The sequence below is a fragment of the Hemicordylus capensis genome, chromosome 1 (genome assembly GCF_027244095.1).
Source record: "Hemicordylus capensis ecotype Gifberg chromosome 1, rHemCap1.1.pri, whole genome shotgun sequence".
Lineage (NCBI taxonomy): Eukaryota > Metazoa > Chordata > Lepidosauria > Squamata > Cordylidae > Hemicordylus > Hemicordylus capensis.
Genome location: NC_069657.1, coordinates 210,979,036 through 210,999,931, shown reverse-complemented (window position 1 = coordinate 210,999,931; position 20,896 = coordinate 210,979,036). Strand labels below are relative to the sequence as shown.

Genomic DNA, 20,896 nt, shown 5'->3' with positions numbered 1-20,896 from the left:
TGCCCTTTCCCCTCCCCCCTGCCCCACTCCCTCTTGCCCTTTCCCCTCCCCCTGCCCCACTCCTTCTTGCCCTCCCCCCTCCCCCCTGCCCTTCCCCCTCCCCTCCCCCACTCCTTCTTGCCCTTCACCCCCCTGCCCCACTCCCTCTTCCCCTCCCCCCCTCCCCCACTCCCTCTTGCCCCTCTCCCCTGCCCTACCCCCCCTGCATTTTTAAATTTTTATCTTACCGGCCCTCCGCTCCTCCTCCTGGGCAGCAAACAGTTTACAGTTTACATTTTTGGAAGCGGCGAGGGGAAGCAGCAGCAGGAGACGGCGACTGGGTCCGATGCCGGCCGCGGCGAGCCCACCACGCCATGCGGCCTGCCGTGGCCGCTGCCGCCGCTTGTCCGTCATTGCGGCCGGCTGCCGGACAGCCACCGCTCCCCCCATTTCCACCTTCAGCCCCTGGTATCGGGGCCCACTGTGGGCTGCCCGTCCGCTGCCGGGCCGGCCCCGCAACCACCAACTGTCGCCCCTCCGCGGCCGCCATGGGCCCCACTCGCCGCCCTGTTGTCCTGTCGAGGCGGCGGCCGCCGCCATCGGTCCCTGGCGGCCCGCCACGGCCGGCAACGGCTCCAGTCGCCGCCGCCTCCTGCTGCTGCTTCCCCTCGCCGCTTACCGGGACCCAACATGGCCGCCCGTGTCCCTGCATGCCCAGAACGGCCGAGAAAGACACGGGCAGGGACACGGGATCAGACTCAAGCTATTTATTATAGAGGATAACCAACACCTTGTATTTTGCCCGGAAACATATTGGCTCCTTCAATAGGGGAGTAATATGGTCTCTCCTAGATGACCTAGAGACCAGCCTGGTTGCTGCATTCTGGACCAACTGTAGTTTCCGGACTACGTACAAGGGCAGCCCCACATAGAGTGCATTGCAGTAATCCAGTCTGGAGGTTCAGCAGATGTACCACTGTTTTGAGGTCGTCTAACTCAAGAAATGGACGCAGCTGGCGTATCAGCCGAAGCTGATAGAAGGCACTTCTGGCCACTGTCTCAACCTGGGATACCAAGGAGAGACTTGGATCCAGAAGCACCCCTAGACTACGTACCTGTTCCTTCTGGGGAAGTGTGACCCCATCCAGAACAGGCAGATCAAACTTGTCTCTCGAGTTCCGACCCCACACAATGAGTACCTCCGTCTTATCTGGATTCAGTCTCAGTTGGTTATCCCTCATCCAACCCATCACCGAATCCAGGCAGGCATTTAGGGAGGTTATGCCTTCTCCCGATGATGCTGACATGGAGAAATAGATTTGGGTGTCATCAGCATACTGATAGCACCCTGCACCAAATCTCCTGATGATCTCTCCCAGCGGTTTCATGTAGATGTTAAACAACATCAGAGACAACACGGAGCCCTGAAGGACACCATACAAAAGTTCAGATTTTGAAGAACAGCAGTCTCCAAGGGACACAATCTGGAACCTGCCTGAGAGGTAGAAGTGGAACCACTGCAAAGCAGTGCCTCCCACCCCCAAACCCCTCATACGCTCCAGAAGAATATTATGGTCAATAGTATCGAAAGTCGCCGAGAGGTCCAAAAGGACCAACAGAGTCACACTTCTTCTGTCAATTCCCAGTTGGAGATCATCCATCAGGCCGACCGAGGCAGTCTCCACCCCATAGCCAGCCCGGAAGCCAGTTTGAAATGGGTCTAGATAATCTGTTTCCTCCAAGACTGTCTGGAGCTAGGAGGCCACCACCCTCTCAATTACCTTGCCCAGCCACAGAAGGTTGGAGACAGGCCTGTAGTTACTCAGCTCCGAGGGATCCAAGGTAGGCTTATTTAGAAGCGGTCTAATAATTGCCTCCTTAAGACTAGGAGGCATCCTACCTTCCCTCAGAGATGCATTTATGATCTCTACCAAGCCTTCTACAACAACTTCCCTGCTAGATCGAACAAGCCATGCCGGGCAAGGGTCAAGAGGACAGGTGGTGGGCCGCACCGTTCCAATCAGCTTGTCCACATCCTCAGAAGTCACAAACCTGAACTGATCCAGCCTAACCACATCAGAGGAGTCACTGGATACCTCCGCATCAGATACTGAAGTAAGTGCGGAGACAAAGTTCAAGTCGGCCTGAATACGACAGATTTTTTCCACAAAGAATTCATTAAACACATCACAGCGAATAATAGATGGTTCCAAATTCTGATTCAAGGGAGGAGGGGCACATACTAGCCCTCTCACAACCCTGAACAACTCCGCTGGACGTGAACTTGCAGATGCAATAAGGGCAGAAAAGAATCGTTTCTTTGCCGCACGTATCGCCTGAGCATAGGTCTTCAAATGAGCTCTATGTTGCAATCTGTCAGATTCAAGTCGAGTCTTTCTCCACCTGCACTCTAGTCGTCTAACTCGCCGCTTCAGCCCCCGTAGTTCTTCCGTATACCAAGGGGCCAGTTTTGAAGTGGGTCGGAGAGGATGCTTAGGAGCTATCATGTCTACCGCTCCGGTGAGTTTGTTGTTACAATTCTCCACCAGGACATCAACAGGATCGCCGGCAGAGCCAACACTGAATCCCTCCAAGGCTTCTTGAAATCCTATGGGATCCAATAACCTTCTCGGGCGGACCATCCTAATAGGTCCCTCGCCCCTGCAAAGGTGGGGTGTGACTGTGAGTCCAATCTTAACTAGATGGTGGTCCGTCCACGACAAAGGGGAAATCACAGGATTCCCCACGCATGGAACACCACCCTGATCAGAGTGAAATACCAAATCAAGCGTGTGACCTGCAACGTGCGTCGGTCCCGAGACCACCTGAGATAGGCCCATAGTCGTCATGGCCGCTATGAACTCCTGAGCCGCCCCGGACAAATTGGTCCCAAAATGAACATTGAAGTCGCCCAGCACCACAAGCCTGGGCGACTCCAACACCAAGTCCGAGACCAAGTCCGTCAGCTCAGTTAGGGACTCTGTTGAGCAGCGGAGCAATCGGTACACCAACAGAAGTCCCAGTCTATCCCTGGTCCCCAAACGTAAGTAAACACATTCAATATGGTCTGATACTCTAACAGGGATCCTGGTAAGGAGGATATTATTCTTGTAGACCACAGCCACTCCACGTCCCCGTCCCCAGTCCCTCACTTGCTCAACAGAGTACCCTGGAGGGAGAAGCCGGGACCACACTGGGCCCCCAGCCTCCCCAACCAGGTCCCTGTAATACATACCATGCAGTGGGATAATATATTCTGGTTGACCACTGTGGGGCTAATAGCAGTCTTGGGAGCCAAGGCTTTAGAGCTAAGAAACCCGCCCCATGCCACTGCTCTAATGATATTTGGAAGCCCCCACCCCATCTGCTTTTAAGTAAAAATGAAGGTGTTGAGTGATCCAGTTAATCTGCATCTCTTTTGGTTCAGCCTTCAGTCTCTTGACTTCCATGTATCATCATTTCTAAAGAAACATCTACTGTGTGGTTACTCCTTTTGATTTGGGTGAAATGAAAGTCTGCCAAACAAGCAATCTGCATTCTAAGATAGTAAAGGGTAGATTCTCTCCATTCATTTCCAGTGCACAATTTTCATAGTCCTGCATCTACAAATTCACTTGCCAGCTCATCGGTGGTGAGTGGCCCTAGCTTTCTGGTAAGCCGGACACCCAGCACCACACAGATCTTATCACCAGAATTCTCATTTCCATTACCAGTTTTGAGAAGACAAGAAACAGCAGGAATCCTTTCTGAGCAGTAGGAGAGGGTTCATGCTGTTTCTTACCATCTCAGTATCCCAGTGCAAATGACAGAAGACTGACTTCTATCCTTAGCCCTCTGCCTGTTGCCAGGAAAAGATCTGAGGGAAGAGAGGGGATTGGTGGCAACCATAAATAATGTGCTAGCTAGTGAGCTAAGCCTAAATCTGTGGATCTTTGCTCATAGTACACATATCACCCAAGCTTACCATAAATGCTTTTTACTTCTAGTCCCTAATATTCCAGAGCAGACACTGGACTGGGTCTCATGATCACTGGGTCTCACAATCAGTGAGATTTGGTTTCTTCCAGTGAGTGGGGAGGGCAGGCTAAGAGCGCTCTCCCCACACACGAGCGCGGAGGGAGCCCTGGGCAGCCAGATTGGCCACCCACATGATTACCAGCTCCATGACGGAGCTGGCGGGGGCTGGGGAGCTCTGGGGCCGCGCGGCCCCCAGAAGCCCCAATATGCCCTGTACAAGCACACAGGGCATACTAGGGAGACCCCCTGAGCCGGGAGGCGGCTTTTCACCTCCCCTCCGGGGGGGGGGTTACTCACGATCAGGGAGCCCAGTTTTGCAGAGCGCTCGCTCCGCAAACCCCAGCTAAGGGCAAGGGAACAGGTCCGGGTTAACCGCTCGAGAACCACTGGGCTCTCAGCCGAGCCCGGTGGTTCTTACGATTGGCAAAAATTGGGTTAGGCTCTCCTAGCCCGATTTTTGCCGATCATCAGAATAGCCCCACTCAGTTTTTAAGGCAGGCTATATTTTTGTGAATCTCAATATTCTGCTAAAATGTAAAGTTTCAGGTTAGAGATATTTTTTATCAAATTCCCCAGTAACATTTTTAAAAATCATGTGAGCATAAACGTTAGAAAGATTTTAGATAACATAAATTTTAATGGTTTACACTTCTCCCACTACTTTGTTTAATTCCACTGGTTCCATAAATGTTTGCTTAATTTCTATTCCATGGAACAGAGCAGGATGAACTTTAAGAGGCAAAATGACTGAACCATTTTTCTCTGTACTCCCATAACGGAACAACTGGAGACATTACTTTAGAACAGATACTTTAACCCCAATATACTTATAAAATTTAGGCCAAGTATATTTGAAATACATGTTGTGCAATATTTATGTACCATTCTTCAGGCAGTTTCCACAAATATTTTTGCAAAATGTAGAAGCATTTCCAAGGGGAAAATATTCCAAATTAATAAATGGTTAGTTTCCAAGAGATGAAATGAATATGGATTATCTCTACGGCAGGTGTTGCTACTTAAGTTTCCAGATTGTTATAAAACCCATATTTCCTGGTTGTTGTTGTTTTGTTTTGTTTTTTTAAATCTCTTCTCTCTGGCCAGGAAAAAAAAATAAACTTTTTAAACTGTTCCACTTATGCTTAGTAACACTAATATCAGTAACACATCACTTTAGGCCAAAAAGTGGATCACACATTGAAAAATAAATATGTTGCTTGGATTGGTTAGAATATGCTATTTGGAGATGTATTTGTAAACTGAGTAAATCAGAATGTAGCAAGTGTTTATCAGGTTGAACATGGCTAAGAAAACAATACACTCATATTAAAGGTAGCATAACTGGCATTTCATCAAGATACTAGTCACGAGTCCTTTTTTGGGGACCTATCCTTTAAGAGTCCCATGTGTTACAGGAGATCTGTCATCACTTTACATATGGGGGTCGGGTGCTAACACATGACACTGGCATTTCTAACAACTCACCGCAAATCTTTGCTTGGGCCTAATGAACTGCCATCTAGGCATCATATTCAAATAAAAATTAACTCCCCTCAATGCTCTGTCAAAAAATGTTCATTAGAAAAGTACCATTAAAACATCTCTTTATTTTCACAGAAGGAACGATGACATGGGTGATGAAATGCCTAGAACAGAACAGGAAAATCTGCAGGTCTGGTTGTAGCAAAAAGTTAGGTCTACACTCCTGTCTGCTAGTTGAACTCTTTTCACCAGCTTAGCGGTTTATAAGCAAAACCACATTAAAATAAGAACTTTGGTTTACAATGCTGGATCAAACCCCATTTCTTTCTCACCCAACAATTTTGTCTGACAGAGGCTAGCCAAATGTCCACAGACACCCAAAAGTCAGGTAAGATGCAGACAGCCATAGCCAGTTTGTCCCCAAGATATAGTGATCAGAAGCCTACATCCTGTCAATATGGAAGTTCTATTCCTAGCTATCACAGCTACTAAAATACTTTTTCATCATGAGTTTACAAATTCTTTTTATAGCCGTTTGTGTTAGTGGCCATCACATACTAGTTCTGTGGCAATACATTTCAGAGGTGAAAGACTGTATTAAACACAGGGGCGGAGCCACCATTGGGCGAAAGGGTTCAAAGAACCCAAGCCGCCAATGGCGAGAAGCTGCCAAGAGAGCCCCGCCCTGTGTGGCTCGGGCTCCATAGGAGCCCAGAGCGAACTCCCCCCTCCCACGCTCAGGCTGCCGAGAGCCTGGGCAAACTTTCTGCCAAGTATTTCAGGCAGCTCCGACTGCCTAATAGAACGTTTTCCCCTTCCTCTCTCTCTCTGGAGAAAGAGAGAGGGGAAAACATCCTATTAGGCAGCTGACCCTGCCTGAAATGACGCTCTGAGAGCTCGTTCGGGCTCTCGGCAGCCCAGGCCACGTCCCCTTGCTCATGACAGGGTCACATGACAAGGGGGCATGGCCTGGGCTGCCAAGAGCCCGAATGAGCTCTCGGAGCGTCATTTCAGGCAGGGTCGGCTGCCTAATAGGACATTTCCCCCCCTCTCTCCCTCCAGAGAGGGAGAGCAAGGGAAAAACGTTCTATTAGGCAGTCGGAGCTGCCTGAAATACTTGGCAGAAAGTTTGCCCGGGCTCTCAGTGGCCCGGGCGTGGGAAGGGGGAGTTCGCTCTGGACTCCTATGGAGCCCACACCATGCCCCGTGTGCGTGACATCACGCGCACGGACATTTCAGAAGGGGCCTCCGAGTGGGGCTGGACACAGGCCGTCGCTCGGCTGGCTCCGCGCCTGATTAAACAAAACTATATTTTAATATTTTAAGAGAGATTCCCTGCCAAGGACAATGCATTGTTTACCACCCAACCACATTGTTCCTAAATCTAACATCTTGCACGTGTCTGTGGCGTTAAAATACCACTAAATCTACTTTCTAACACAGTTAACACTCCCCTTTTTTGACATTTCCATAATCTGTTCTGAAGATTTCATCTGAAGGCCTATGTAAACACTTTTTTCTAAAGGATGGTGAAAGCAATATATTCTATGCCCTAGTTCTACTTCCTGATTTTACTTTGTTAATTAAAGATGCTGAGCTGCTGGAGATTGAAGCGTTGGTACTTACCTGAAAGGTCATTCTCCTCAGAAGTATGGATTGTATCTGTGGATCATGGGATCGCTTACGACCTCCTGCTCCGAGACAGGGCCAATCAGAGACTTCTCCTCCCCTAGGTGTCAAGGTCTGGCCCAAGGTCAGGGAAGTTCACGGCTCGGCTGCACGCTGTCGGCTGAATGACAAACGTTGAATCTCAGCAATGAGTCGGAGTTTGGAGCTGTAATTTATGGAGCAAGCCGAGAGCTCCCAGCTGGTAGGAATTTACGGCTTGTCAGCCTTCAACAGTAGCTGTTTGCTCCTCCTAACTGCTTCTAATTGTGTCCTGCGTTTAGAACACCTGCGCTGTTGCGGTGTCAGCGGTGTTCCAATGTCTAGTTCACCCCCTGATTGGTTCCTCACGCTTTCTGTTGACTCAGGCTGCTGAGCCTGTTCTAAATCATCAGCTGGATCTACTGCAGCTGTCTCAGGAACGCTGACAGCCGGGCTCTGCCCTTCAGACATTCCTGACTCGTCTGGAAAGCCGACAGCTTCCCCTTCCTCCTCGCTGTCGGAGCTTGAGGGCATGACACTAGGAGGGCGGGGCAATCCCCTCAGTCTCCAGTTCGTAGCCAGCTACTACTCGCTCCGAAAGAAAAAAACGCATGTACAGGTTAAAAACAAATCACACCCAAGCCATTGCAGTGTGCTGCGTAAAACTGTCTGGTGCCCAATGGAGGGCCGCCCTGTACCCTACGGGTGAGCGTGGATGCAGACCAGAGGACAGGGTGGGGATGGATACAACCCATACTTCTGAAGAGAATGACCTTTCAGTTAAGTACCAACATTTCATTCTCCCTCAGAAGAGGGTTGTATCTGTGGATCATGGGACCTGCCAAAGCTCTTCGCTGTCCCAGGTGGGACCTCTGGTCTGTGCTCACTAAGGCACTACCTGCTGTAGCACCCGTCTGCCGAAGGCGGCGTCAGCCAAGGTCCAGTCGTAGATCTTATAATGCCTCACAAAGGCGGATAAAGAGGCCCAAGTGGCAGCTTGGCAGATATCCACCAGGGGAGCCAGGGTGGAGAAGGCAGCGGTAGTGGCGGCGTTCCTAGTGGAGTGCGCCGTGATTCCTGCCAGTGTATGTGTGCCTGATGCCTCATAGGCCATTCGAATGCAGGCACAAATCCAGCAGGAGAGTGTGGACAAGGACACAGAAAGGGTCCTGTGGATGAGGAAGGGTCCATGCACAGTAGGACATAGTCAGGGAAGACCAGGCAAAGTTCCTTGCGCATGGAGAGTGCCCCTAAGTCTGAGACTTGCCTGGCCGAGGTGATGGCAACCAGAAACAGTACCTTAAGGGTCAGGATTCTTAAGGATGCCGACCTCAGTGGTTCGAAGGGCGGCTTCATGAGGGCTCTGAGGACCAGGTTCAAGTCCCATGTAGGGAACCTGTGCACTGGAGGGAGCTTGAGCAATGCGGCCCCCTTGAGGAACCTCTGGACGTGGGGGTGCATGGACAAGGATGGAACCCCGGGGACCTGGAGGACGGAGGAGATGGCGAACACCTGCCTGTGTAGGGTGTCGGGGTGAAGGCCTTCGTCCAGTCCTTTCTGCAGAAAGCCCAGGACGTGGGGCAACGCTGCGGATAGTGGAACCACCCCCTGGGAGGCACATCATTTGGAAAAGGTCCCCCAGGTCAACTGGTAAACCCTGACAGTGGAAGGACGCCTAGAGGCCAGTATGGTGTGCTGAACTGCCTTGGAGTACCCGCACTCCCATATGGCCCCCCGCTCAATCTCCAGGCATAGAGATTGAGCCAGTCCAGTCGCAGGTGGAACAGTGGGCCCTGTCTGAGGAGCTGCGGGTGGCTTCTGAGGGGCAGGGGCGGTTCGCTGGACAACTCCACTAGGTCCAAAAACCAAGGGCGGCGTGGCCAGTGTGGGGCCACCAATATGACCTCCGCCTGGAGCAGGCGGATCCTTTGGACCGTTTGCGGAATGATGGCTACTGGAGGAAAGGCGAAGAGAAGGCCCGCGGGCCAGGGGTGAGTCAGGACATCCGCTCCCTCCACCCCCAGGGCACTGAATCTGGAAAGGAAGCGGTCCAGCTTGGCGTTCTCCGGGGAGGCAAATAAGTCCATCACCAGGGCTCCGAACCTTAGAACAATCCTCTGAAATGCACGAAGGTCCAGTAACCACTCGGTCTGGTCTATTTGGGACCGGCTTAGCCAGTCCGCTATCGTGTTTTGGGCCCCGCTGATAAGGAGATTTGCCTCTGCCCAGCCCATCAGGCTGTTGGTTTCCTGCATCAGGGAGTGAGACCTGGTTCCTCCCTGGTGATTGACGTGTGCTTTTGCCATGGCGCTGTCTGTGCAAACTAGCACGTGTCGGCCTTGGAACAGTGGGGAGAACTCCCTGAGGGAGTTCAGGATTGCCCAGAGCTCCAGCCAGTTGATGGAGTTGTCCCTTTCGTTTGCTGACCACAGGCCCTGTGCCACCTGCTGCTGGCAGTGGCCCCCCCAGCCCAGGAGGCTGGCATCTGTGGTCAGCTGAATGCGGTTGACCTGGAGGAACCTGGTGCCCTTTCAAATCGTTGGTGAGACCCACCAGGACAGTGACTGTCGGACGGGAGCCAGCAGAGTCACCTTCAGCCGGGACCTCTGTGCAATGAGGTCCTGGAAGGGCAGAAGGAACCATTGGAGGAGGCGTGAGTGGAACCAACTCCAAGGCACTATCCCTATAGTGGACACCATGAGACCCTGCAGCTGACTCAGGGAGAGCAGGTACAACCTTGGCTGGGCAATCAGGAACTGACACCTGGAGATCAGCTTGGCCCGGCGCTTGGGAGGAAGGCTTACCGTCCCTCTGACTGTGTCTATGAGTGCCCCCAGGTGGGGGATTTTGTTCTGGGGAACTAGGGAGCTCTTTTGAAGGTTTACCACGAAACCGTGTGCCTCCAGGACCTGCAGGGTGGAGCGGACGGCCCTCTGACCCCTGAGAAGCAAGGGCTACTGGACCATCAGATTGTCCAGATACAGATAAAGATGGATGCCCTTGGTCCTCAAATGCTCCACAAGCGCCACCATGATCTTGGTGAACACCTGGGGGGCAGTCGAGAGACCAAAGGGGAGGGCCCGGTACTGGAAGTGGTGGTGGCCATAGGAAAAGCGCAGGAAGAGCCTGTCCTGGGGATGAATGGGGACGTGGAGATAAGCCTCCTTGAGGTCCACTGATGCCAGGAAATCGCCCTTCTGAAGGGCCTGGAGAATGGAGCGCAGGGTCTCCATAGAGAATCTCCTCTTCCGCAGGAACCTGTTGACATACTTTAGGTCTAGGATTGCCCTCCACTCGCTGTTCTTCTTGGGGACCAGGAAGAGGATAGAGTAGACTCCTTGGCCCTGTTCCCCCAGCGGAATGGGCTTGATTGCCCTGATGTTTTCCAGATGTTGGATGGCCTCCTTCATTAGGAGGTGCTTTGGCCCCTTGTGGGATTTGGGGGAGGGGAGGAGGTAATCTGGGGGCTGGCTGGTGAACTCCAGGGAGTACCCCAGGGACACGGTTTGGAGGACCCATGTGTCTGAGCAGGTCTGTGCCCAGGCCTGGGTGAAGCCCTGCAACCTGCCCCTACCTGGGATACCTGGCTCTGCGGAAGATAGTCACTGGGCGGGGTTGCGCTTGAAGGCGGGCTTGGCCTGCTGCGCATGTTGCTGAGTACGGCATGGTTGGTGGTCCCGAAAGGAGGGTTGGGATCTAGCGCTGGCAAACCTGTCCTGTCTGCTCTGGCGCGAGCAAAAAGGCGACCTGTAATCTTTGAAGTTATAAGAGAAAGAGGTAAAGGGGCGGTGCTCTTGCCGCTGAGTTCCCGAAGGCATAGGCTTCTTTTTGTCCTTAGTTTCTATCAAGATGGGGTCAAGGACCTCCCCGAACAACTTGCCCCCTTTGAAGGCTGAGTTGGCTAGGTTCGACTGAGACTTCTGGTCCTCCTTCCAGTTCTTGAGCCATAGCTGACGTCTGACTGTGATATCTGACACCAGCGCCCTGGCGGACAGTTGTGCCACATCAAGGGAAGAATCATCCATAAACTCTGCCGCTTTGCCCAGTTTATTGAGGCCCTGCCTTAAGGCAGTTGAGTCCGGGGGCACAAAGGGGAGGAGTTCCCTGACCCAGAGGACAGCGGCTCTGGCAAACATGGAATTGGCAGTGGAGACTCGAATAGACAAGGTGGTAGCCTCATGTAATCTGCACAGGGCAGGGTCACACTTCTTGTCGTCTATGTTTCTTAGGGTCTCATCCCCATCCTTAGGGAGCACGGCACCTATGACGAGGGAGGCCGGCATCCACCATTGGAACCTGAAGTTTTCCCATGAGGGCCTTAGTGGAAGTGTACTGGCGCTTCACTGCCAAAGGGGGCCCCTTACTCTCAGTGGGCCTGTCCCATTCCCTTTGAAAAATATCCAAAAAAAGCTGTGGGCAGGGCACAGTCACCTCCTGCGTTTGCAGTGAGGGAAGCACTGCAGGGTCCCCTTCAGGCCTGCTGGTATCGGGTAGGGGCTTCTCCTGCAGCCTCAGTGCCTTTCGCACTTTGTGCAGTAGCACTGGAAAGTCCACCTGTGAGAAGAGGAGGTATTGGGGCTGCTGGGATAAGTGGGAGTCTTCATCGTCCCGGGAAAGCTCCCCCTCCTCGCAATCTGAGCCAGAAGACTCTGACTAATCGTCCTGTGGATGGAGCACAGTGCCTGCTGTGGTGGCAAATGGGCGGCAGGGGGAGAGTCGGGGAGGCTCTGCACCCAATATTGGGGCAATTGGGCGGTAGGGAGAGAGAGCTGAGGGGCCCCTATTGTCAGAAGCGGCCAAGGAGCCGCAGGAGGCACAGGCCCCTGCCAAAATGGCTGCCAGTGCCCTGGGTGCTGCTAAAATGGACCCTGCTGCTGGGCCAGACGTGCTTGGGGCGGCCACCAAAATGGCGGCCACCTCTGGGAAGGCAGGAGGGCTCAGCGCGAAGAGTGTAATGGGTGGCCATGGGAGCTTTTTGAACTCCGCCACCATCACCCGTCGGAGGAGGGTGGAATCTCCTCCACCCGTCGGAGGAGGGCGAAAGCGGGAGGAATCTGCTCCTCCCCGTTGGTGTCCTCGTTGCCCTGAACAGCGGTGGCAGAGGAGGGAAGGGGTGACGCGCAGAAGCAGTTGTCGGGGGGAGGAAAGCACCCGCGCCCAAGACCCCATGAAAAGACTCACCCTCCTGTGCAGCCGGCTCTGCTGTTCCCTCTGCCGTGGCCTCTGTCTCTGGCCTGGTGCCTCCTCGAGAGGAGGTCTTGGAGCTTGCATGGGATCCGGACTCTTTCTTCTTTGAGCCCTTCTCCTTCTCGTGCTTTGCAGCCTTAGCGGCTTGGCCTGCCCGAGTCATGGAGGCGGGAGAGGTCGCCACAGCCCACTCGGCATGGCACACAGAGTGCGCCACGGAATCTTCAGAGAGGGAGGGAGAAAGCTCCCTCTCGCCACGAGGAGACTCCATCGCCATGTGTTGGGCGAGCTAGAGAGCGCATTGATAAGGAGACTTCCACTTTTTCAGGAGCCTTCCTTGAGCTGCCGCATCTTTCTGCCCCCCCCCCAACCAAAAAACACCTCGGCTAAAGGCTTCCCTGCAGCAATCAGAAGAGGAAGCCAGCAGAAGAGAAAGAAAAAGTAAACAGAGCGACGCAATTGTACCCTGCTCAGAGCGAGACAGGGCAAGAACTGGAGACTGAGGGGATCGCCCTGCCCTCCTAGGGGAGGAGAAGTCTCTGATTGGCCCTGTCTCGGAGCAGGGGCCTGTCATCTTAAGCGACCCCATGATCCACAGATACAAACCTCTTCTGAGGGAGAAAAATAAAGTACAGGTGGTCCTTGTTATTCATGAGGGTTCCATTCTGGCCTACAACTGCGGAAAATGAAACCTTAAGTCAATGGGAATTGGGAAGTTAGGTTCCAGAGCCCAGAAAAATGACCCCCCCCCAAAAAAATCACCAAAAAGACAGTAAAAGCAGAAATAAGGATGGAACACAGCACTGTACTTTGGCACCTCAGCTCTCCAGCTCCTCCAGCAATGCCCCCCAGCTTCTCCAGTAATGCGTAATCATGACATTTCCTCACTGGCAGGCTGGCCAAGGAGGCAGAACAAAATTAAATCCAATTCAAGTAAACACACACAGAGGGGTATATGAGAATCAAGAAGTGATAGGAGAATCAATTTTCAATGGATAATTAAAATAGTTTTTAATTTAAATGCAACTTAAATTAAATAATAAAGTACTGTAATTATCAAAATCACAATGTAACTTGAAATTTTTAATTAAAAATAAAATGTCATCAACATTAAAATTAAATTTATAAAACTCATAATTAGCATCTTATGAGGGCAACACAATGCTGCAAGGGGCTCCAGATAATGGCTCCAAGAAGCTCCACAGGAATGGCTCAAGAAGGATCCCAAATGTTCCACATAAATGTCTCCAAAAAACCACCAAACGCTCTAGAGCAATGGCTCCTGAAGGCTCCCAATGGCTCCCTAAGGATACAAAATACTGCCAAATGCTACCCAAAATGGCTTTTAGAAGTACAAAACACTCTACACATGCAGACCAAAGCACTCCTCCTCCAAACTCCTCTCACAATGAGTATGTGCAGCAAGAGCATGACCATATAAGGGCAGCACTGCACGGCCGAAAACCGTGGATATGCAAAGCTGCATACCGCAGATAACGAGGTTGGGTATATATTGCCCAACTGCAGATATGTGAAACTGCAAGTGCTGAAACCGTGGATAACAGGGGCCACTTGTATTTTCATTGTATTTGTACCTATGGCATTAGTAGAAGGAATTCTATTTTCTAACAAACTGATGTACTTCAAACAATACAATTGACACTAAAGCAGAAAAGGAGACTTGCTGAATTCTATACAAACTCAACTGCTCGGTGGTGGGGGACACTTTACTTGGTAAAGTAAGTATGACAATAAATAAGCTTAAAATGTGTACATGAAAGGAAATGGCTTCGTTCACATGTGTTGAAGTTCCTGTACAGAAAACTAATCACACACAGCATATACTGGCCTTACTTATAAGAGGCAAGCAATACATGTCAACACATCTGTACCACTGGGAATGTAACATTATACTCTGAAACATCTAAATGAGAGCATGAATTACGTGCTAAGCCAGGGTGTGCCACATGTACACTTCAGGTTGCATATGACACCTTCTTGCCTCCCCAATTCTCTAATCCACATGATCGCAGAAATGTGCTTGGAAACAGGATAGCAAAAAATTCCTAGATAGAGAAACTAGAAAAGAAAGGCTGGGAGAGAGAACCATCCCTAATATGGTATTTGGAATTTCAAACACACAATTATCTCAACATATAACAGTGAGTAACAGAGAGGTTGCTACTACATTTCTACTAGTCCTTGCAAATATTAGGAGGCACAGTCTTGATACTTCATTCACTTATACACATAGCCAAATGAGTGATTATTTGTGAATAAATGTTAAGTCACATTAACTGCAATGGGAGAATTAATCATGTGTTTAAAATGTGTTGCAGTTAAAGGGCCCAAAAACTATCATTTATGTTCTTTCACAGCACTGTCAATTAAAAGCCAAACTCAATGTGACAGCAGAAGATCCATGATTTTAAAACCTGGACCTCGCCAATCATGAATGTTATTTAAGAAGCAAAAGGGCTACACAAATAAGTGCAGACACCCCACCTGCCAATTCAAGGTGTGCTGTCCTACAATCTATCCCCTGAGGTAATCTTCTCCCAAACAGGTTCACCAAATAATCAGAGCTCCCTTGGTGGGGGGAATAAAAATCATCTCAGGGAGCAGTTTGTGGAGAGATAAGCCCTGGATGAGGGATGGTTTGCACTTCTTGCTTATGCACCTCTTTTGCTCTTTAAATTGGACACACACACACACACACACAGCTGTCTATGTGACTGGGGCAGATGCAAGTTTAAACACATGGTTCTACATTCATCACATCTAGTTTGACCCTAACAACTCGGCCATTCTCTTCATTATTAAACCTAGTGGATAATAGTTCCACCACCTCCCACCCCCAAACATTTGTATAAAGCACCAACTCAGTTGTCAGTTTCCTGCTGAAATATGAAAAAAGGAAGAATGATAGAAAATAAAAAACTAAATAGGATGCCATGACGTACCTGGTATTATTTTTATCTTAAATCCATTTGCTATAAGTCTTGAATCTGACAAATAAGACGATCCATCAAATCTTACATTTTCTTTGCGCATATTCCAGAGAACATCCATGTAGTGAGAGCCACTAAGAAGACTGAAAATTAATTATTTAACTAAGTTTAAATATTTTAAACAGGAGATAGAGAATAAAATGTTTCTAATAAAGAACAGGTGTTCCATATTAACAATGGATCAATGGTGTGTAATCCCAAGTAGCCCCCAAGCACAACAGAAGAACCCATATAAGCAATCTTCCCTGCCCCTTTCCCCCCTACAGAAAAGTAAATTTTGACTATCATCCAAACTAACGCTATGCTAGTGCAATGAGAGAAGTTTGCAGAGCTGCGTGGAGTTGTGGTGCTCCATGATGTTGCATAACCACTAACAAAACCAAATCATCTTGTTGGAGAGCTATTATTATTATTTATTCGATTTCTATACCGCCCTTCCAAAAATGGCTCAGGGAGGTTTACACAGAGAAATAATAAATAAATAAGATGGATCCCTGTCCCCAAAGGGCTGACAATCTAAAAAGAAACATAAGACAGACACCAGCAACAGTCACTGGAGGTACTGTGCTGGCGGTGGATAGGGCCAGTTACTCTCCCCCTGCTAAATAGAGAATCACCACGTTAAAAGGCGCCTCTTTGCCAAGTTAGCAGGGGTTCTCAGTGGCAGACATCCAGACTAGGGTTGTTCCAGCAAGAGAAAAAGTTGCATACCATTAAGTTTATATCACAGAGCACCACAACGGTATGAAGTTATGGTGCTCCACTAAGTCACACAACCACCGGTGGAATACCTTCTCCAAGACATCATATATAATATTCGGTTACAAGGTTGCACAATGTGTTGTGAAACACCTTGTTCGAATGACTGGGCAACTTAACATTTTCTGCTAGCAAAATAACTGGTCTGGAACAGAAATTTCTTTCTTTGTGCTAGGCCCTTGTGCTAGCACAAGAGTATTACTCTGGGACAACACTAATCTGGATGCCAATCTTTGCTGTTAATCTGCTATTTTAAATCGGACTCTGCTTTTACTATTTGTGTTTTAACATGATTAAGTCAATATTTTGAGCTCACAGAGGTGGACCTTAGCCACTATGATAAACACAGGGTGCAGACATAGATTGTGCACTGGACTTATTATGTCAGACAGACTACCATTTACTAAAAGGCACAAATCGCAAGAATTCTGAACTATTGCAAGGTCAAGTGACAATAAAGGTTATCATGATTTTTGCAAACTGTCTAAGTATTGTTAAAAATGTTCAAAGTAAACATGTGTAATCATACTATACCCAAGTGAGCTATGTCACAGCACAGGGGAAACTAGAGCTAAAAACTATGCATTCCTGTACCCAGAAGAAAAGTCATAACCTTATTCTCCCATATAAGGTTAATTAATCCAAAGGGGAAGGGAACCAAAATACCTAGTAGACTAAAGAAATCTAGGTTAAATATATTTAAAATCTTTATCAATACATTCAAATAAGATACGCCATTCCCTGCATTGCTATCTAAATGTGATGAATAATTTAAGCCCTCATGTGCTCAAACACAATGTAAGAGCTGCAGCTTTACCACAAGCCCACTGTCATCATCTTTGTGTTGTAAACCGCCCAGAGACTTACATTTTGGGCAGTATACAAATGTGTTAAATAAATAAATAACTGCCAGCCACTCCAATACTACATTAAGAAACATCAGAATATAAGAACAGCCCTGGTGGATCAGGCCCAAGGCCCATCCAGTCCAGCATCCTATTTCACACAGTGGCCTACCAGATGCCACTGAGAAGCCCACAAGCAAGAGGTGTGGGCATGCCCTCTCACTTGTTGTTGCTCTCCTGCAACTGGTATTTAGAGGCATCTTGCCTTCAAGGCTGGAAGTGGCCTATAGCCACCAGACTATTAGCCATTGACAGACTTGTTCTCCATGAATTTGTCTAAGCCCCTTTTAAAGCCATCTAAGCTAGTGGCCATCACCATATCCAGTGGCAGAGAATTCCATATATTAATTACACACTCTGTGAAAAAGTACTTCCTTTTGTTGATCTTAAATTTCCCGACCTCCAGTTTCATGGGATGATCCCTGGTTCTAGTGTTGTGAGAGAGAAAGAAAAATTTCTCTCTGTCCATCTCTCTACTTCATGCATAATTTTATACCTCTAACATGTCTCCCCATAGTCGTCTCTTTTCGAGACTAAAAAGCCCCAGATGCTGTAGCATTCCCTCATAAGGAAGGTACTCCAAACTTCTGAACATCTTGGTTGCCCTTTTCTGCACCTTTTCTAGTTCTACAATGTCCTTCTTAAGATATGGCAACTAGGGATGTGCGAATTGATTCAGGTACAAATTGATTTGTACCCGAATCTAGATGATTTGGGCAATTTGGAGACAGAACAAATTGCCCATGTGGTGTGTTGGCTAGATTCGGGTCCAAATCGAATCACACTAGATTTGATTCAAATCGCTTCAAGATTTGGGTTCCTCCTATCATTTCCCCCAGATTCCCAGCTTTCATTATTTAAAAAACAAACAAACTAAGCTCTAGTCCTTGTAGAAGTGGAGTTATGGAGCAAAATGTGCAGTCACTATTTTTCAAGTGTTTGGATTCTTTGGTGTATAATAACCTTTCCTCAATGAATCTCTGTGAGGATTCATTACACACCTTCATTTCTTCCCTTCATTTTGTCTGTCTTTGGACAGTGACAGCTGCCATGTGCCAACTATACCCCACTCCCACCCACAAGGCAGTTTATGTTCTAGGATTTTTAAAAAAGTGTTTACAAGCTTTGGTATCTAAAATAAAGCTTTTTAAAGATCTCCGCTCTCCTTCTTGGTGTGTGAAAATTGGGCATCATGCACCAGGTATAGAACCCGTGTTTGAAGTTATTACTGGGGATTCATGTTAGGGTTAAGATAGGGTAACTTCGAATCCCCATTATTTCCTATGGCAGAAATATACAAAACCAGTAAAAACTAAGAACAAATCATTAAAAATTAACCAAGTACCCCACCGCCTTGAAATTTGGGTGGTAGGTGGCATCCATGGGGACCTACCGACCACCTAAATTTGGTGCCCCTAGGACCTTTATAAGTGGTCCGAATTAAATCCAAATTGAATCTGGGGTGATTCGTGAGGACAGATTCGGACACAAAATCAAATTTTAAAAACCGATTAGTGCACATCCCTAATGGTGACCAGAACTGCATGAAGTACTCCAAATGTGGCCACATCATAGCATAAGGGCATTATGATATTAGCATTTTTATTTTCAATCCCCTTCCTAATGACCCCTAGCCTTTTCCACAGCTGCCGTGCACTGAGTCAACACTTTCAATAAACTGTTCACAACCCCAAGATCTCTCTCCTGATCAGTCCCTATGCATCACTTTACACATGCTTACATTGAATTGCATTTGCCATTTTGTTGCCCACTCACTCAGTTTTGAGAGATCCTTTTGGAGGTCCTCACAATCATATTTGGATTTCACTACCCTAAATAGTTTGGTGTCATCTGCAAATGTGGCAACTTTGCTGCTTATCCCAACTTCTAGATCATTTATGAACAAGTTAAAGAGTACTGCTCCCAATACAGATCCTTGGGGGACCCCACTTCTTACTTCCCTCCATTGTGAAAAATGTCCATTTATTCCCACCCTTTGTTTCCTGCCCTTCAACAAGTTACCAGTCCAGACAATAATCTGTCCCTTTATCCCATGATTGCTAAGTTTATGCAAGAGCCTTTGGTGGGGAACTTTGTCAAAAGCTTTTTGGAAGTCGAAGTATACTATGTCAACTAGATCACTTTTATTCACATGCCTGTTGACATTCTCAAAGAACTCCAAAAGGTTAGTGAGGCAAGACTTGCCCTTGCACAAGCCATGCTGGTTCTCCTTCAGCAAGGCCTGTTCTTCTACAGGTGAAACTCGGAAAATTAGAATATCGTGCAAAAGTGAGATAAGTCAAGCCTTAATTTGTTATAATTGTGATGATCATGGCGTACAGCTCATGAAAACCCCAAATCCACAATCCCAGAAAATTAGAATATTACATGGAACCAAGAAGACAAGGATTGAAGAATAGAACAATATCGGACCTCTGAAAAGTATACAGTGTACTGTGCTTGATTGGCCAGCAAACTCGCCTGACCTGACCCCATAGAGAATCTATGGGGCATTGCCAAGAGAAGGATGAGAGACATGAGACCAAACAATGCAGAAGAGCTGAAGGCCGCTAATGAAGCATCCTGGTCTTCCATAACACCTCATCAGTGCCACAGGCTGATAGCATCCATGCCACGCCGCACTGAGGCAGTAATTGCTGCAAAAGGGGCCCAAACCAAGTACTGAATACATATGCATGCTTATACTTTTCAGAGGTCCGATATTGTTCTATTCTACAATCCTTGTCTTCTTGGTTCCATGTAATATTCTAATTTTCTGGGATTGTGGATTTGGGGTTTTCATGAGCTGTACGCCATGATCATCACAATTATAACAAATTAAGGCTTGACTTATCTCGCTTTGCATGTAATGCGTCTGTCTCATATATCAGTTTCACCTTTTAATTTGCATTACTGAAATTAATGGACTTTTGCACGATATTCTAATCTTCTGAGTTTCACCTGTATATGTTTAACAATGTTATCCTTAAGTATGCTTTCCATCAATTTACCTGGCACTGAGGTTAAGCTAACTGGTTTGTAGTTTCCCGGAAACCTCCCGGATCCCTTTCTAAAACTGGAGTTACATTAGGTACTTCCCAGTCCTCTGGTACATAGCCTAATTGTAGGGACACGTTATATATTTTTACTAGATCAGCAATTTCATACTTGAGTTCCTTCAGAACTCTTGGGTGGATGCCATCCGGCCCTGGGGATTTGTTAATTTTTCATTTTTCATGACAGTTTAGAACATCCTCTCTTATCACCTCAAATTGCCCCAGTTCTTCAGACTCCAAGCCTGAGAAGCTCAGTTATAGAGTGGGTATATGGTTAGTATCCTCCGATGTGAAGACAGATGCAAAGAACTCATTCACGTTCTCTGCAATCTCCTTATCCTCGTTTATAATCCCCTTCACAGCCCAATGGTCCAACCACCTGTTATATGCTCCTCAAATTCTCTTTTTGCATTCCATATTGTCTCCTTATATTTCTTTTGCTAAAGTGTGTGTTCCTTTCTGTTCTCCTCATTTTGGCAGGACTTCCATTTTCTGAAGGAAGTCTTCCCTTTAATAGCTTCCCTTACTCTACTTGGTAGCCATGCTGGCATCCTCCTGAACTTGGTGGTACCTTTCCTCCTTCTTGGTATACATGCCAACAGAGCTTCTATTGTGGTTTTGAATGTTGCATGCTTTCTGGAGGGCTTTGACCCTCCTGACTTTCCCTTTCAGCTTCCTTTTTACCAATCCACTCGTTTTTGAGGGGACTGGTAAAATACCATGTACTTTGATATCTCAAAATAAAATGTTCTGGACCTAGTCAGCAATTTTGTTTCATGCTATGAAATGTACAATTTTAACTGAAAATCAAAATATATCAAGACTTACAATTTTCTTGTTTACTTAAGATTAT

General features: G+C 48.0%; 1 protein-coding gene and 1 long non-coding RNA gene across 6 annotated transcripts in view; one reads left to right on the top strand and one right to left on the bottom strand.

The window, feature by feature from the left end:
• The window catches only part of PMS1 (PMS1 homolog 1, mismatch repair system component), an 89,816-nt gene that overhangs the window by 10,094 nt on the left and 58,826 nt on the right, over positions 1 to 20,896 (bottom strand). For 3 of the 5 annotated variants that reach the window (XM_053273064.1, XM_053273082.1, XM_053273097.1), the window contains one exon: positions 15,276 to 15,406. The exons of 1 other annotated variant lie outside the window; for it this stretch is intronic. In XM_053273064.1, coding sequence (XP_053129039.1) covers positions 15,276 to 15,406 — 131 coding nt within the window. Of the gene's footprint in view, positions 1 to 13,380; positions 13,616 to 15,275; positions 15,407 to 20,896 lie in introns of those variants that run through there. One more of the 5 variants, XM_053273072.1, reaches the window with a different exon arrangement.
• The window catches only part of LOC128335189 (uncharacterized), an 82,295-nt gene that overhangs the window by 13,041 nt on the left and 48,358 nt on the right, over positions 1 to 20,896 (top strand). The window lies entirely within an intron of this gene.